At 40.6% G+C, this 17872-nt stretch overlaps 1 protein-coding gene across 1 annotated transcript in view; it reads left to right on the top strand.

Annotated features, from left to right (window-relative positions):
- Window positions 1–17872, top strand: part of met (MET proto-oncogene, receptor tyrosine kinase) — an 80153-nt gene that overhangs the window by 30507 nt on the left and 31774 nt on the right. Inside the window, exons 4-10 of the mRNA XM_062421478.1 lie at window positions 3805–3933; window positions 4405–4581; window positions 6425–6582; window positions 7256–7370; window positions 7557–7693; window positions 8210–8374; window positions 8822–8921. Coding sequence (XP_062277462.1) covers window positions 3805–3933; window positions 4405–4581; window positions 6425–6582; window positions 7256–7370; window positions 7557–7693; window positions 8210–8374; window positions 8822–8921 — 981 coding nt within the window. The remainder of the gene's footprint in view (window positions 1–3804; window positions 3934–4404; window positions 4582–6424; window positions 6583–7255; window positions 7371–7556; window positions 7694–8209; window positions 8375–8821; window positions 8922–17872) is intronic.

Here is a 17872-nt window from a genome sequence, read left to right as displayed (position 1 = left end):
AGAGGAAAAAGTAAAGGAGAAAAGAAGAATTGGTGAAGAGATTGTTTTTCATTCTCTTTTACTGTGACATCCGGCTTCTCATTCATGCATTTACCTATTTATTCTGCTCTGTATAACGGTCTCGCGTCTTTGGGCGTGAGGATTTCCCCACCGTGAAATGGATTGATTTCAGCTAAAATAAACCTGATCAAATGTTGAATGTAGAGCTTACATTGCTGTGACTGTGCTCTCCTGTACGATAGCCAGGCTCTACTGTGCGAATTCACAAACTATGAATATGCAAATATTTTTCATTTCCAAAAGTTTAACAGCTGGATACAAGATGTCTCCTACTTTACTGAAGGTCCTTTCTTAGTGTACGTGTACTGGAAGCTGTAAGTCTCCACATCACACACATTGTGTAATTTGCACACTGGACCACAATTGGCTCCAAACTTGTTGAAGTGTCACAAATCATGCTGGTTGGTACACGTTTTAAACTCAGATTAAAGGTGAGCACGAGGAAACTTTCCCCTTTTTTAGCAGACGTATGTGAAAACAAAAATCTGCACATACATCAAGTCTGCTCAGTGAAGCTCAGACATCCAGTTGAAGTGAAAATAAGCAAAACATGTTATTGAAGGGAGAGGGACTTTTAAATACTTTGCTCAAAGACATCCAGGTTAGACTACGGTGTCTCATTCCTTGATTTTCATAGTCTGACATTTGAACTGGCGACCCTCCGGCCACCTGCTCTCTCCCAGTCCAAAGCCGAGCAACAACAAGAACCAGTGAGAGGTGGTCGTCAGTTCATTGTTTACTTCAGTAAAAAAGAAGCTGTCAACTTTTCATGCATTTTAGTTTCCTGGTTGTTTCCAGCGGACGAGGCAAGAGGCGACATGGAGTAGAAGCAGTGAAAGAAACAGAGCGTTGTTTCCCCCAGCGGACTCCATTCTGGCTCAGGATGTGTTTCCCTCAGTTTCAGTCGGACCACTGTGGGAATAACAGTTTATAGAGCTAAACTTCCCCCTGCCTGCTTAATACAATAAGCTGTAATTTACACCGCTATTACCTCCAGAGAGATGCCTGTTGTATGGCTTCGTCCCCGGAGGAAAGCCACCCATTATACTCACTGTTACAAAGCTAACGTTGATCATGAGGCTCAAACAGTGGGAGGAATGGGGCTTGAAAACAAGGCGTTTCTGAGGAGGGGGGGGGGCGAGGAGAGGTCGAGCATCATTTTAGAGTGTTTTAGGTATTTACTGAGCCGTCTGATACAGGGTGACTAACATTAAGAAAATGAAAGAAATCTTGTAGTGCATTGTGCAGAGTTGTTTTTTTTGTGTGTGTGTCAAGTACAATTAATCACATGCACACAAATAGCTTCACTCTGATCCCTGCAGAGTCTTGTCAGTGTGTTACAGCCTCCCAGGTGTGTGATTGTGTGTGTGTGATTTGTGTTACTGACAACACAATAATGCAGTGCTTTGATTTGGGACGATGCATCACACTGCAGCTCCATCCTCGGACTGAATGGATGAATGAATGAATGAATGAATGAATGGTCAAGTCATGGCAACATTTATTTGTATAGTATATTTAAAACAACTACAGTTAACTACAATGCTGCACTGGCTTAAAAAAAAACCCACATAGGAATAAAAGGAAAGTGGGTAAGAAAGTGTGCGTGTGCATGTGTGTGTGTGTGTGTGATAAGGGGGAATGCTGTAATATCGAGAGCTTCATGTAACTGGAGCAACCACACACCCCATTAGAGACCCTGTTCTTTTCTGTTTGCTCCCAGGCCTGTAATTGCAGCGTAACCACAAATGATAAATACTGTTCCAGGTGTTCTGTGTGTGTGTGTGTGTGTGTGTGTGTGTGTGTGTGTGTGTGTGTGTGTGTGTGTGTGTGTGTGTGTGTGTGTGTGTGTGTGTGTGTGTGTGTGTGTGTGTGTGTGTGTGTGTGTGTGTGTGTGTGTGTGTGTGTGTGTGTGTGTGTGTGTGTGTGTGTGTGTGTGTGTGTGTGTGTGTGTGTGTGTGACAGAGAGGAACAGGGAGGGAAATACCGAGAAATTTAATGTGGTGTGTTCTGTGTACATGCATGGGCATCTGCATTTATGTTTTACTGTGTGTGTGTGTCTTAGTGTTTGTTAGAAAGAGTGTGTGTGATTCCTGTATGTGAGAAAATAGTCTGCAGAGCGTGTATAAGTAATTGAGGAAATTTCAATGTGATTATAAGTAAGTGTGTTGACGTTTGCATGTTAGCGAACTTCTGTGCGTGTGTTTCTGTCGTGTGTGTGTGTGTGTGTGTGTGTGTTTCTGAAACGCTTCCCAACATGTCAGAGTACATGTTTCCGCCAGCGGCTGCACCCTGTTCTTTTTATCTGAATCGACACCCCACGCCACATTATTACTCATCATTACCCCTCACACTCTTCATTATGAGAACTGGAATCAAACGTTATTTAACGCAGATGGTTTCACTTCTGCACAGCGGTAGGAAGCGAAGACTTGTCCTTCATATTTATGTACAGTCAAATGACTAATGTTTTTACGGATCACATGCAGTTGATGTTGATATTAGCATAATTTAACTCTACTAAAGATAACAAAAGGGGGATTTCCTAAAATGTCAAATATGAAACTTTGTATTCCAGGAATAAATAGGAACATTTTCGAATTAGAAAACATGCAATTAAGAATATTATTTATGGTAACTGTAAAAAGCAAGTTCATTGATTGCTGTTGAGGACATCACTGCAGCAGTTTGAAATATATTCACATTAAATTTGTTGTTTGAAAATGTGGCCAAATTCCCTGTTAAGTGACACGTAATTAGTGCTTCCTCTAAGCCAATCTCTTTGAAACCAATCTTTGACATGGTTGACATCCTTTGGAGACAGATTTTCTAGACCATGACACATTACTGGTAAGAAGACACAATGTAATGAAAATATCTCAATACAACACTGATCCACACAATGGATCCAGTAAAAAAAAAAAAAAAGACGCCAGGCTCCAGTGAAAAGGTTATCCAGGGAAAAATGACACATTCTGGATCATTTTCCCTTCACAAATCCCAGTCAAGGTGTGTTGGCACAGCACCAAAAGAACGTCTGCTTCCTTTTTCATCCTCAAGGGCCGATTTGGTTTCAGGTGATGTTGTTGTGGATCTATTGTAGTGTATTCCAAGGCTCCATATAATCTTTCCTGCTGACTTAATTCATGGTGTGTGTATCAGTATACACAGCATTGTGAAACATTCCTAATAAACATAGCAACAATGAAAAATAGTGATGGCATATGAAGAAAATCCAACCCTTCGTGTCTTTGTGTCCTCGGCTGACCTGTGTTGCTGGTTGCTGTCAAAAAAAAATCTCCAAAAAGCATCTTGCCAGGCGTGTTTCTGGCTTATGTTTCTCTGACTTGATTGAATTATTCTTCGTCTTTTGCAACAGATGCTGCACTTTTCATTTTTGTGGTCCTGTTAAGTCAAAGTTGGCTGCATCCAAATCACGCAAGCATGAGACTGCGGAGAGAGAAATATTGATTTACTATAAAGTATCGATCTTATGTTGTCAAAAACAAAGGAGTGACTGCAGTAGGCCATAAGATGAAGAATAAAGACGTTTCTATGCTATCTGTTAGTGTGGCAAGTAAAGTATCACACAAAATAGTATTGTAGCATTTTAAATGGTGTCTAATTACCATTTTTCTTAATGTCTCTGTTAGCAATCATCTCTACTTGGCTGGCTCTTTATTCTATTGTCCTCTCAGTTGTAGTTGCTGTTTTTTGAAAACCAACCATCATTACTTCTTCCAGGTGCTTTTCTCCCGATTTGCCACCCCCCACGTCAACCTTCGCCTGGACTCGAGGCCCGTGTCCTCCAGCGTGGTGCTGCCGAATGACGATCACTCAGATGGAGCTCTGCTTTTGGCCACAGGAAACAAGGTGGGCTCAGAGCCACAGACTTTATGGATGCTCCTTTAGTTCATTGTTGGCTCTTTCCTCAGCAATATTGAAAGAGGTTTTTGGAAAAGTTGTGCCATCTACATAAGTAGATTTAGATTGCCGTGTGTTTATCTCTGAGCTATCACAAGAAGATAGTTCTTTCAAATTTCTTGCATTAGTGAAATCATTCCAAAAAGTCTTTTAGTGCAGTGAAAATGGAGCCGATCCAATAGATAAAAGAGAATATTCTTCCTAGAGTCTTACCTTCAGGGTTGTTTTGGTTTCCTCTTGTCATCCACTTCTATCAAAGGGGAAAACGCAATACACAGGATCACAGCATTAAAGCAACATTACGTGCATGAAAGCAACAAAATGTAGTGAAGTCACGACTGCAAAGACCCCAATCTCTTTTTTTTTTACATTCTACAAGTCACATTAAGCTTCATTTCCTTAATCTTGTCTCCCTCCTAGATCACTAAGGTCCCTCTTATTGGACCCGGCTGCAGTCAGCTGACTTCATGTACTTCCTGTTTGCTGTCGTCGCGGGTGACAGAATGCGGCTGGTGTGACGGACGCTGCACCAGAGCCGACCAGTGTCCCTCGTCCTCCGTGTGGACCCAGGACTACTGCACACCTGTCATCACTAAGGTAACAACAGCGGCTTGTCACCATGGTGATGATCAGGTCACAAAGCTTACTGTTACATTTTGCAAGCCAAATATGAGAACTATTACTCATCATTTTCTACTCGTGTGTTTAAACTTATCAATTCTTCATTTCTCGGTTCACTGCTGTTTCAACACTGTGCAAATAACTTGAACCTAAAAGCAAACTTAAGTAACATTTCAGCTTCCTGCTGACTCAGGTTTTCTAGGACACCTACGACGTGAGCAAACAGAGGGTTTAAACTTTGTTCGAATGCTTTCTGACTCCTCTCCCTCCATCCTCGCCTCTGAAAACAGCTCATGTAACCTGTGTGTTGAACCCGTGATCTGTATGTGTTTGGACTGTATTTGTCTCTGCTACACTGTGGCGTTTGTAAAGGTCATTGTCCTTCCTGAAATAGCAGAGTTTTTACAGCATCACTGTGCTGTTTTAACACCTCTGTAAGACTTTACTGAAATCAATGTGGGTGGTGTTCATTCTTTGTGACTTTAATGCTGCACCTCATGCTGTTAGACTGTCTTTATATATAAAAAAAAAACAACAAGCTACTACCGCTGTCTTAAATGCAACAAAAAAGGCTGCAAGAACCTGTAAAACACATCTTCATCTGGAAGTGTTTAAAGAGGCAGAATGTTGAAAAAAACTGTAACTCACTAAACTTTCACAACACTTATCAATGGTGCGTTATCGTCCAAGGATCTCAGTTTATTTGTCTTTCAGCTAGTGTGAGAGCGCCTTTTACTCTCATCTACATTACTTCCTTTGCAGTGGAAGTGATTAGAAATTAGATATAACATCAATTAAATGCCAAAATACAAGTGGAATACAATTATATTCAGTTATAAATAAAGAAGAGAAATTGCATTAGGAAACAGCAGCACAGCAGAAATTCAACTCCACCAGCTGATAAAATATACTGATTATGGTAGCTGTCCATTCTATGTAAGCATTTAAATGTGCCGTGGACAATATTTTAGCTTTATTAACATCATACATCATTACCTCATTCACTGAGAAGCATTAATTAATATAAACAGATGACACCATTGCTGACTGGATAGACTCTGTACTGTTTTATATGCTTTTTTGTACATTATTGGGATTCTTTACAGCACAAAACAGGAAGTATGTGTGTGTGTGAACTGTAGTTGCAGAGATCCTTGCAGTGGGTGATGTTGCAAAGAGTGAACTGCTGAGAGAAAAGTCAAGTCCTTATTGTTCATTCTGTCAGTAAAGACAATGAGAAAAACAAATGGGACAAAGAAAGAGGGAAAAGGGAAAAAATATGGAGTGCGTCTTTTGCTTAATGAAACAAAAGTGTTGTTTTTTAGTCACGCTCACAAAGGCGTTCTTTGGAGTTAACCACCACAATAACTGCAAACAAGAGGGAAAAAATCCAAGGCATGCTGAGTCTTGAGGTATAATAATAAAAAGCATTCAATATTACATGGCTGAAACCAAAGCGTTTTAGCTGGAAGCCTCTCTCTCTCTCTCTCTCTCTCTCTCTCTCTCTCTCTCTCTCTCTCTCTCTCTCTCTCTCTCTCTCTCTCTCTCTCTCTCTCTCTCTCTCTCTCTCTCTCTCTCTCTCTCTCTCTCTCTCTCTCTCTCTCAGGGTGTTGGTTATAATAAGGTTTTTATTTTTATACCTCAAGACTCAAGACTGCCTGGGATTTTTTTTCCTCTTGAGATTCAAAACATCTTTTTAAAATGAGAGAGAAAGCTGCATCATCCTCTTTTGAAACAAAGACTTAATGACAGTCACTGGTGCTTCTATCTATATATTTATAATCAGACTGATGAGTAAATGTTATGTTGCATGCTTTAGGTTTCGCCGACTTCCGGACCAATACGAGGCAATACAGTAGTGACCATTTGCGGGCGCAACTTTGGCTTCGACAAGACGGAGAACTTCAAGGCGTCTCTGGTGACGGTGGAGGTGGCCAGAGCTCCCTGCAAACTGCCCAGACAAGACAGCATCAACAGGTGTGTACTTGTGTGTGTAATGCTTCAGGGTGCACGCAGCTTCCAGTACCAGTTATAGCAAAAGGCGTTCCAGGTCTGGGTGTGTGTTTTCCTAGTGTCTGTATGCCAGTGTGCACATTATGCAATTTTTTGAAAAGAGCACTGTTCCTGCACTGTATCTGAAAAGCCACCTTTGAGAGACTCTGTGTGTGTGTGTGTGTGTGTGTGTGTGTGTTAAGTGGTGAGTGTTTACCAGATAAAGGCACCCATACGTTGGCATCCTATAAGGCGCAGAGCACGTTTAATAGGGCTTATTGTGTTGAAGGAAGAATGTTAAGAAGCACCACCCCCTCCTCCCAACCCCCCCTGAATACTGCAGGCTGCTTGCATTCAACACATGACTCCCCTAACTGAAAAATTGCTGGGAAAAATCGCTGCATCCAGACTTTTCCAATCGCCCAAATCCACTGGGGTTATGTCCCATTCAAAAGCCCCTTTTGCTACAAACAACCTCCTTTACAAATTGGAAAGAAAAAAAAAACAACACTGCCCACCCAATCCCAGTTGAAGATTGCCTCTTTGTGCATTCCTCCAGGATAGGACATGATCATTGAATTAGAATAAATGCTGGGTGGCTCTGGTAGGGTATAATGACTGTTCTGTGTGTTGTTTCTTTGGGGGGGTTTGTGTTTAGGTGGACTGAGATGCAGTGTTCCCCAGTGTTCAGTGGGAACTTCACCCCATCAGGACACACGGTGAAAGTCACCAGTGGCCACAAGGTAGCCAAGATCGAAGGCTTCACCTTTGTGGTAAGAATTTAGTTTTTTTCCTTTTTTTTAAAGCAAGATTTGGTCTAATATGAGGTACAAAAGAAACCTAAAATGACCTACATACATGTAAAAGATGTGCACACTTATGCTGACAGTATAAAACAAGAACCGGTATCTAAACATGAGATAGATTTGGTCAAAGTGTCCGCTGGTCTCTGTTTCCAGGACCCCGTGATCACTGAAATCTTCCCGTTATTCGGGCCAAAATCCGGGAACACCATGCTGACCATCAGAGGAGCCTTCCTGGATACTGGAAACAAGCAAGAAGTGCATGTGGGGAAGGCCATCTGTAAGATCCAGAGGTCAGTTCACTCCATTTTTCATTAATATGTCTCTGCCTAAGGCTAGAACACAAAAAGTCAGAAGGCACTTCATCTATTTTTGCTCTGTTTCCTCTCTTTTCTCTCTCACTTTTTCACTCTTTCTTGCCTCAAAAACTATGTTTGAAACACAACCACCCCCACTTTCTTTCTGTATTTGTTCCTTAGAAAGACATCTGTGAATGTTGAATCACAGTTGAAGCATAAGACTTGTTTTTGTCATTCAGAAATATGCCTCAAAATTATGATACATTAAGGAAATAGTGCTTATTAAGGGCTGCAAAAAAAAAAATCAGTCTTTATTTTTGTCTCTTGTGACCCTTTTCATCATTCTTACGTTTCCTTTTCCCGCTCAAGCAGCGATCATATGCTGTATTAATGTCAGAAAAATGCATGAATAGAGACTTGAACAATGGCTCCCACTGTACACACTAACACTAAAATATCTATCATTCTCCTCATGACCCCTCGCCCTCATTTTAACCTCTCTACCATCAGCTTGACTTCCAACATGCTGACCTGTAAGACGCCTCCGAACGCCGTTCCCTCCAAGCAACCTGTGAAGCTGACGGTGGACTCGGTGGAGCGCCACGCCCCGGTCCTCTTCACCTACAACCAAGACCCCATCATCAACGGCATCCAACCCTCACGCTCCTTCATCAGGTTAGAGTCACATTTATTCTGAAGAAAAAAGAGGTTTTCAGTCTACATGTCAACAAGTTCAGTCTCTATAAAGTATTATTCTCTACATCTGTGTGTGTTGACCAGCACTGAACTGCTTATACAGTACTTTTTAGGTTTTAAGGAATGGTTTGAATATCACTCTTTGTCAATGTCACTGACTATTTCCTTCAAATGTTGGGGTCTTGGGTATATTTCTTCACCTCACAGGAGGTACAAGACGGAGAAAGCGAAGGCAAAAAAAAAGTGACAGAGTATCTGTAAATGAGCCGAGACAGATTAATGTTTTAGCTTTACAGCAAGAGGAAACGTGTGGGAGGTGACGAGTGGCTAAACTGATAATGCTAACAGCAGGTCTCTCCCTGTGGGGATCTACCATGACGCTGTCTGATGCTAACGCTAATATCCGCTCCCCCCCCCTCATTGTAGCGGAGGCTGCACGGTGTCGGCTCACGGCTTCTTCCTCCAGTCTGGCCTCCAACCCCAGATGGTCCTCACCACCGCTCAGGATGCGGAGGTCTTCCACGTGGTGAGTACAAGCAGCGGTGTTCATATCCCAAAATGAGATATCCATCACATGGAGAAAAAAAAAGAAGTAGCGCTCACACTGACAGAACGATTTGTCTTACAGAGTTAAAACATTTTATGCGAACTCTGCACAATCTGAATTCAATTTAAGCTCTGATGGAGCGAATGATGAACTATCTACAGAACAGATCCTTTCCAGATCCTTAAGTTTAGGAACTTAACCTGCAACCTATGAATATTTTTGAGGGACTTTCCATGTGTTTTCCCTCCAAAAAACCTAGTGCAGGTTTTGTTCCTGCTGCCCAAAACGGTCCTTTTACTGAGGCGGTAGGGCAGATGCTGCAGTACTGTGCAAGGATGATTCATCAACTACAAGTCTCATGATATTTATATAGAGAGAGCAAGTGTTAATCATTTGCTGAGTGTTAATTCTTTTTAAAAGTTACTTTATTTGCTAAAAAAAACCCACATTGTCTTCTCTTTTTGATGTTTCCAGTCGAGCTTTTCACCATCCATTAAAACATCATAGTTGCATTCAAATTGAAAGAGTTGTTTTAAATCCATTATCTGAGTAATTTGCCTATTTTTTATGATTCTTCAGTTGCAGTGGAGATGCAAACATGAATGTGACAAAAGAGCTTTTGATTCCTGGTTTGATTTTGCTACATAGTGGGTCTATTTGGTAAAAAGAAGAAGAAGAAAAAGACCCATTTTAAATATGACACGATGAACAGCAGGTAAAATGGTAAAATAAAATGTGACATGCGTGGTATTACCATTAAAAATATCAACACCCTCTTAAACCATCTAGAAGAAAAAAGAGTTCCTGACAAACGGAAAAGAGCTAAAGTGTCAGATGATCACAAAGAACAAAGGAAATGGAAAATCCACAGTCTGATCTGTACGATCCAGCTGTCACTTCGGACTCAGACACAGTAGCGGAGTCAAGCCTTAAGATGCTCTGGCTCTCTTCACCTCCGTCAGACTTTATTCTACTTATTGCAGGAAAAGAATACACACACACACACACACACACATGCATGCCTCAAAAGACATCATCGCTGCCTTAGAGTGGCCGGCCGTTACTGTGTTTTAAATTATCTCACCCTGACACTCACCAGGCTTTCACCACGCTGTCTGCAGCCCCTTAAAATGCTTAAAATTAATGTAGCTTGATTATAAGAGCCTTAAAAAGGTGTTCAGTGTACATAAAATACCCTTTTTATTGAGTCAGATTTTCAGTCATCCATGTCCCAAGCCGAAGACGCACTTAATACAGGAGTAGGTGGGCACAGGAAGTGCTGCACATAGTTTCATGCTGAATGTACTTGTTCCCACCTGTTTGTCCATATTAGTCAAGTAACTTATCTACAAATCACAAAGTTTTTAAAGTTTTTTTTTTTTTCTTTAAACAAGTGACGCAATCTGCCACTGTTTTAACTTGTTGCCACCTTAACTTAACCTGTTTTGCATGTTTTAATTTTACCTAATTTCTATTGCAGAGTAGACACCTGCCTTCTTCTTTTCTTACTTGTTTCAAGACACTCCTTACAAGAAAATGCTAGAAACAAGATGACTCCTACTTAAAATGTTCTCCATGCATTTGCAGATCTTGTTACTTGTTTTGCACTTTTTTTCCTTCTGTTGGAACATTTTTAACAGAAGTTAAACTCTATGGGAAAATCGACATTCCCAATCAATTGAAAATCCAGACACAACATTCAATAAAAATAAGAAACAATATTCCAGATATTTTTTTGGCCGATGTACAATCCTACAGTACCAACGATTTTCATGCTGCAGCCAAAAATAAAGAATAAAAAATCAGCGTTGTCTGAAGTAATAATACTGACCGTAGCAGCTACCCACTATGGCTTCCCCCTTATGTGAACTAACTGACCCCCTGATCCACTCTTATAGGGCGCTTGGATAACAGTCTCACAGCTTGGGTTTCATCGCAGTTGCTGCTTGAAGTGATACCACATCCTTTGAAAGAAAAGTACACTTTTTATTGGGTTAACTGCACAAAATTCTCCATGTAAAGAAGTAATTTAACCTTTCATCGAGTCCTCAAACTGAAACAGAAAATATCTCGCGACGGGGCCGGAGCAGCTTTTAACTGCTTTCTCCATAAATGTGGTCAAATCTTAAAACTCTGTCCACCATTGTCAACATATTGAGACTTTTTCTGCAGATTCGTAACGCTTCGTAAGCTTTTTTAGAGTATGTACTTTTTTGAGTGAACATGAGTGACATTTTTCTAAGTGAGTCATAACAAACAATCACCTCTTTACACACAGCAGAGGTGAGGTGTGTTCTCTGTGTGTGTGTTTGTGTGTGTGTGTGTGTGTGTGTGTGTGTGTGTGTGTGTGTGTGTGTGTGTGATGTTTGCCTTAGGGAGGCAGGTTGAGGACAGGTAGAGCTTTGTAATGATGTTATCTGTCATCCTGAGCACACGCTGCTGCAGGTCCAGTCAGGTGACGATAATGCGCTCAGTAAATACCCTCGAACACATCTATAAAAAAAACACACATACTCTCTTAGAAAAAAGGCCTGCATCTACAGCCATAGAATATTCCTTTATCTCTAATCTCTTTCTTTCGAACTGTTCCCTTCATTCCCTCTCTCTTTCTCTCTTTCTCTCACACACACACACACAAACATTCCCTGCAGTGTCTCGTCTTTCAGTTTCCCTTTCCCTGGTCATTGACCTGTGTTCAGGTCAGTGGTTGATGGGTCTCCGGGGAGCTCAGGCTTCGTTACACACAAACAGTGTGAACATACGCCGCTCGAGGGCTCTAAAATCAGACTTATGAACCAATAGTTGCTGGTTCAAATCCCCATTTCACCATCTGGACTTCTACGTTACCGCTGGCAGTCGTTATCAAGCCATCTTTGAGCACTTAACTATCAGTTGTTCCAGGGAGCTGCTGTGAGGGTCAACAGTCATAAAACTATTGGCCCCATCAGAGCAGCTGTATGCTGATTTGTTTATTTGTTTATTAGTCAGGATTCTCATTCGCGGTGCCCTGAAGCACAGCATGTCTTCCTGGTGTCTGCATTTAAAAACATATGTTAAACATTACGTTCAAAACAAACGTACAGTAAAACTTACACTCATGAGTCTCAACAGAGTCGCCAGTAAAAACATGCGTGCATATAGTCCTACAAATTTAATGTCCCTTGGTGTTTATTTATTCGCTTTTTAAACATTGACTCCATGTTTTCATTGCTCTGTGTTATTACTGTGCCTTTAAGGAAATCAGTGTTTGCCTTGGGGAGCGAAAACCAGCCTCGTGTTGCCTGTCTCGTGACGCTAAATTGTGTTTTGATTGACTCTTCTGATATGATGGAGCTTTAGATTTTAAAATGTTCCATGTTGCTGCACCTGGATGTTCCCACGTGTGATTTTGTGCAACTGTAGTGTGTCACGTCACCTTTCTCTGGATAAAGAAACGTAAAAAAAATACAGACAGAAATGTTCACGTCTGTCCTAAAACAACAGTCAGGTGTTCAAATAAACACTGACACGGTTTTTAGCTGAGATCATTCCTTCTGTTTATTCTGATGATTTAAGAGATCCCTTCATTATGTACAGTGTTAAGTGATGGAGGACAAATAACACAGTCGTTCATATGTACACAAATGTATTTAAAAGTTCATTTGCAGCTCTAGCTGTTCAAATTAGACAAATAAAGTCAATATACATATCTCAAAGTTAGTAATTAAGTGCCAAAAAATTGTGAACTGATCCTTTAATACAATGATTTGTGATAAAATATAAAAAATAAAATTATTTTCCATTATTTTCTGGATTTTACCACCAAGACTGTGAAGTTGGGAGGGTTTTTTTTTTTTTTTTTTTGTCAGGTTGATTAGTCTGTTGCACCAGTGAGCGTTAACTGGCAGCATAATTTAGAACAAACACACGCAATGTCGCTATGGTTACCTGCAGTTTAATATACTTTGCTCACTGATGTAGAGCGGCAGTTAAACCGGGTGGAACTGCGTTTGATGTGACACATGCAAACCCAACAGAAACAACTTCCTTCCATGGCTGCAGTTTCATATGCTTCAACGCCCACTCTTTTTTTTTGACTGATGGATAGACTGAAAAAAAAAAAAAAAAATCTAAATTTCCTTTACCAAATCCGACATATAAAACTGACCAAACATGAGACCATCAGGTTTATCCCAGCTGTATAAAGTTTACTAGGTGTAACTTCACCTGTGACTTTCGGGTCATTTATGTTCTTTATTGGTCACTGAGCTCTGTGAGTTTACACCACAGTAGGCGGGGATTCAATTCACTTTCATGTCCAAAACACATGCTGTGATTGTGTTTAACCTCTTCCACCCATTCCCCACCCCCTCCTACCACAGACCCATTTTTGCCTTCTTTTGATAGAGGGACAGGGGATCTTTAGGGGGAGATGGCAGGTCAGTAGTATGAGCCACATAGAAGTGGTATCCATCATCTGAAAGTTGGAAACCTGAAGATTAAGTTGCATGCCAAGTTTTTCTAGTAATACCTCTATAATAAACATTGTGTTTTGGTTAGGACTGATAAAAAAAAATGTCAATGGCTTCTCCTAAATACCACATAAATACACTAAGATCTTGAGGAACACCATAGAAAAATTCATGCTGTGATGTGGTATTTTTTTTAAAAAACGTTGGCATTTGAAGATTTCTGTAAGAATTGCATTTCTTTTGTTGCAATTCTTAATAATACATTTATACTGCATGCAAAAAACTGCATGGGATTAGCATGCAGTTGGTATGTCTGTAAAGACAAGACTCGTGGGTAACCATAGAAACCATTTTCCTTCAGATATCTTGAGGTGAGAGGTCAAAGGACCCCCTTTTGAAAATAGTCATGCTATTTTTTCCCTTGCTAAACTTAAAACTATCTTTGGAGCGCTATCTAACCCCCCTTTCAAGTTATCATAACATGTGTGGTACCAATGGATGCCTTAGGTCTTCTAGCCGGCTACAGCCTCTGAAAGAGAGTAAGATGCTTGTGTCCTTTGGGTGTTTTAAGAGGTTAAAACCATGCAAACTGAGGCTTTTATTTGGAATACTTTCCTGAAATCCTCAGTTAAGATGTGAAGAATTAATGCTTCAAGGAGGGACTGAAAGAGCGTTGAAACCTTGATGGCTTATTGTTCATTTTTAAACTGGAAAAACAATCCAGAGAGGAAGGGGGAAAAAATCCAGCTTCCTAGAGAGGGAGAGAGAGAGAGAGAGAGAGAGAGCAAGAGAAAGAGTGAGCATGAAGCAAGAGGCCTGTATAAAATAAGGCTATCATTACTAATGATTTAGGATGGGATCATGCCCCGTAGGGCCCCAGCTGTCGCCTGTTAAATTCCTTCCAGTAAACGGGATGAGTTGAGGCTCAGCCTGGGAAGGGACAGTATAAGTGTCTTATTGTCTTAACCTTTCAAAATAGAGGCAAGGATCGGACGTCCCAGAGGTTTCCATCGCGAGCGGAACGGCACTGTGGGTAATGCGAGCCAGCCTGTCATGTTTCTAGAGCTGCGTTCATAAACATAAACGATGGCCGTGCGATGGGTTTAGTTTTTGACAAGAAGCTGAGCCACAGAGACTAAATGATATTTGGTCCAGTCAGTGAAATGTTGCCCTCCAGTCGTACAACAAGCTGTGAGATCTTCACAGCAAAGACTTGCTAAAAAACTAACAAGAGAGGTTCAGGGGTCTCAGCTGGAGCCAGAACTAGAAAGAAAAAGAGAACGGCCAGTGTTGACTTGATATCTGCCTCTCAGATCTCCTGTAAAGCCCGGTCTCAGCCAATCTCAGCTTTCCCACAAACATGAAAGAGGTTTTGGTTTTTTTTTTTACGATCCGTCATGAAAGCTGGCATGGTCACAAACCCAAAAGAGACCGTATATACACAAGAAAACAGATGAAATAGCGATCGGTGAATTTTCACATTACTGCCCGGGAGTTCCTTCTTCAACACAAAGCCCAGGGAGGGATGTTGTCTGTGCCAGCGTCGGTTTGTTGGGCTGCACCAATAACAGATAGTTTTGGTTTTAAAGAGAGTCTTCACCGTAGCCAGACACCTGTCGCCTGAATTCATAAATTGGCTTGTTTAGTGTCAGACTCCTCTTCCTATCTCACCCCAACGGGATAAATCCCTCCAGCTGACACCTGAATCCCTCATGAAGCCTCTTTCCTTTCCCATGCCCCCCCTCCCCCCCCAACACACACACAAGAAGTCAAAGACTGTGGTTGTGTGGGTGAATGTGTGAATATGAAACCTATAAGTGTAGAACTGGAGATTTGAAAAAAAGAAAACTGGTCCCTGTTGTCACGTGAACACCTCAAACATCCATTTTTTTTTAGTTATTATTTTGGTTTCAGTTGAATGATGACTGTTCATTGAAGAATTTATAACTGACTTTGAAATCCTTTAAGAGCCAGTTGGAAAAAAAATGCATGTTATTGTTAACATGAACAATGGGTATGTAACATTTCTTAACATGCTCTGTGTAACCAATACGTGCAACAACACAAAGGACATTCTTTTCTCGTGCAGGAAAGCGATGGAGTTTAATTACAAGTTACAGGTTTTTGAGTACTTAAATGCAGCTTTATACTTACATTGCACTAATAGTTACTAGTTGCTTTGCTGATTAAGATTTTACACACAAAACATGATGATACCATAAGATATTATACATTTTTACAGATAAAACCATTTAAAAGTGTATAATATTGGTAGTTAGTGCCACTTCAGCCAACATCAACAGTAAAATTCAATAACAATTATGCAGTAATATGATATTAAATACTTTATTGAAATGTTCTTTCATTGCAGGGCTTACTGTAAAAACTGTAATGTTAAAGTCTGCCAGAAATTCAATCAATGGAGTCATCTAGTAATTATGGGTTTTTTATATGCAGAAAATGTAATGTACTTACTGTAGGCTAATTTGAAATGGAATAGTAACCAAGATAAACATGCGTGCATAAATACTCTTATAATAGGAAGTCGTTCCTGAAAAGTTTGGGGTTTGGAGAAATTTGGTTATCACTGTGCAGTCATTATGCAACATTCCCTCAGTCAAGGAACTTCCTTGCCAAGGAATGATTTACTTCTGAGGGATTTTGTAGATTTTGGACTGGAGACGAATTACACGATTTGTAACTCCGAAAGCATCATTTAACTGATTGCACTCTGCTGAAGTTCATTTGCACAATCATCAAACTTGATTATAAAGTCTGAGAAGCAAACAGAAATAGCATACACTTGTATAAAAAAAAAAAGGACAAGATGCAAAACACATTATGTGCAGTTGAAAAAACAGACACAAAAGAATAAAGAGTGAAATTTACACCTAAAACATCACGATAATAAGTGAAGACACAGCTGAACTGGAGACCTTAAAATCCAGAGTAAATGATAACACAACACGGCGCAGCGTGGTAGGAAATGGTGTAAAACTCTACTGGTATAAATCACTCTAGATTTGACAAGCAATTTTGTACGTGGGAGCTCCGTTATGACTTGGCTTTTTCGCAGGCTGTTACACTAATGATCCTTCTGGGACGGCGGAGGTTTTCGGGATCGCTGGTTCTCTCATCACCCCTCAGTAAAGCTCACGGCCCGCTCGCTGCCCAGCTCTCCCAGCGATTGTATTTACAGCTGCTCCCAACCTACAAGCCCTTCACCTCCTCTCCCTTAAATAAGAGGAGACATTGGCTGAACAATGAAACTGACTGAAGTTTCCACTAATTCACAGGATATTTTTCCTTTCGCCGTACTCCTGGGAGACGTGGCAGTGGGGATGGCGGCGGGGGGGGTTTAACCCTCCAGACCTGCTGTAGTTGCTCCTTATTGGTTCGTGGAAGAGGAAGGTTAATTGGATTGCTTTTGTTAGGTGACCCCTTGCTACCCTCACACGGACCCATACGCACATTTTCCATGCATGCATGTGTATTTTAAATGTGTTGGAGCCTCTGTTCATGCTTGTGTTCAAGCCTCTGCAGATGCAAGAAACTTGGAGCGTGTTTATGTGTGCGTGTGTCCATCTGCGCCTTTATAGTTCACCAGGGAGTCAGATTGGGAAGTGTATGAGGAAGTTTCAGCAACACTTCAACAGAACTGCTGCTACTGCAGTCAGAGCGACACCCAAGGGAGTCGGAGAGCAGTTGAAGTGTCAGAAGTCAAATTTCAATCAGTTTGTTGTGAGTTTGGGTTTTGCTCTTGTTTTTGCAGGATAACAATCTTAACACACTCTATTGTGCTCTGCTTCTCAACTCATCCACATTTCAAAAAGTCAAAGTTCACTCAAAGGCAAACACAACCATCCAATTGTATTTTACAAAATGAAAACCAAAATTAATTATAATTAACAGCTTGAGAGTGAATTTAGATTTGAAATACTTGACATTAAAAGTATTTCTGTACAATATGAAATGTAAATGACAATAAAACATCCATATTAAGAGTTTGACATGCAAAATACTGTCCTGTGCTTGTGGTTTTAATCATATGTGACAGTGGCATCCCTCGGACAATTCAGGCTAGCAGATATCTCCAAATTACCAAAATTGCATTCAGGATCCTATCACTCATTAAATAAGTTTAATAGGTTCTCAGGGTCTTAAAGACTTCCAAAACAGTATTTAAGAAAGTTACTATGCTTAAAGGGGTTGGAAATAGTCAAAGTTAAACAGAGATTAATTCCTTCTGCATCTACAGTTTAAGTAAAACTAAATTTAATATATTCTGACCGTGCTACGAGAGGGGGAAGTTGATCAGAGACTAGTATGACATGCAATGCAAGGATCACGCAACCAAAGAAACTACTTTTCAGGAGCTTGGCTAATAATGTGAATTTGTGTTGTGTTCAAAGGTGACAAGATGCACATTGACCTGAGCACTTTTTTTCCACCTCCTGTGTGTGTTTGTGTGTGTTTGTG

The sequence above is a fragment of the Scomber scombrus genome, chromosome 6 (genome assembly GCF_963691925.1).
Source record: "Scomber scombrus chromosome 6, fScoSco1.1, whole genome shotgun sequence".
Taxonomy (NCBI): domain Eukaryota; kingdom Metazoa; phylum Chordata; class Actinopteri; order Scombriformes; family Scombridae; genus Scomber; species Scomber scombrus.
This window is presented reverse-complemented; position numbering and strand designations above follow the sequence as displayed.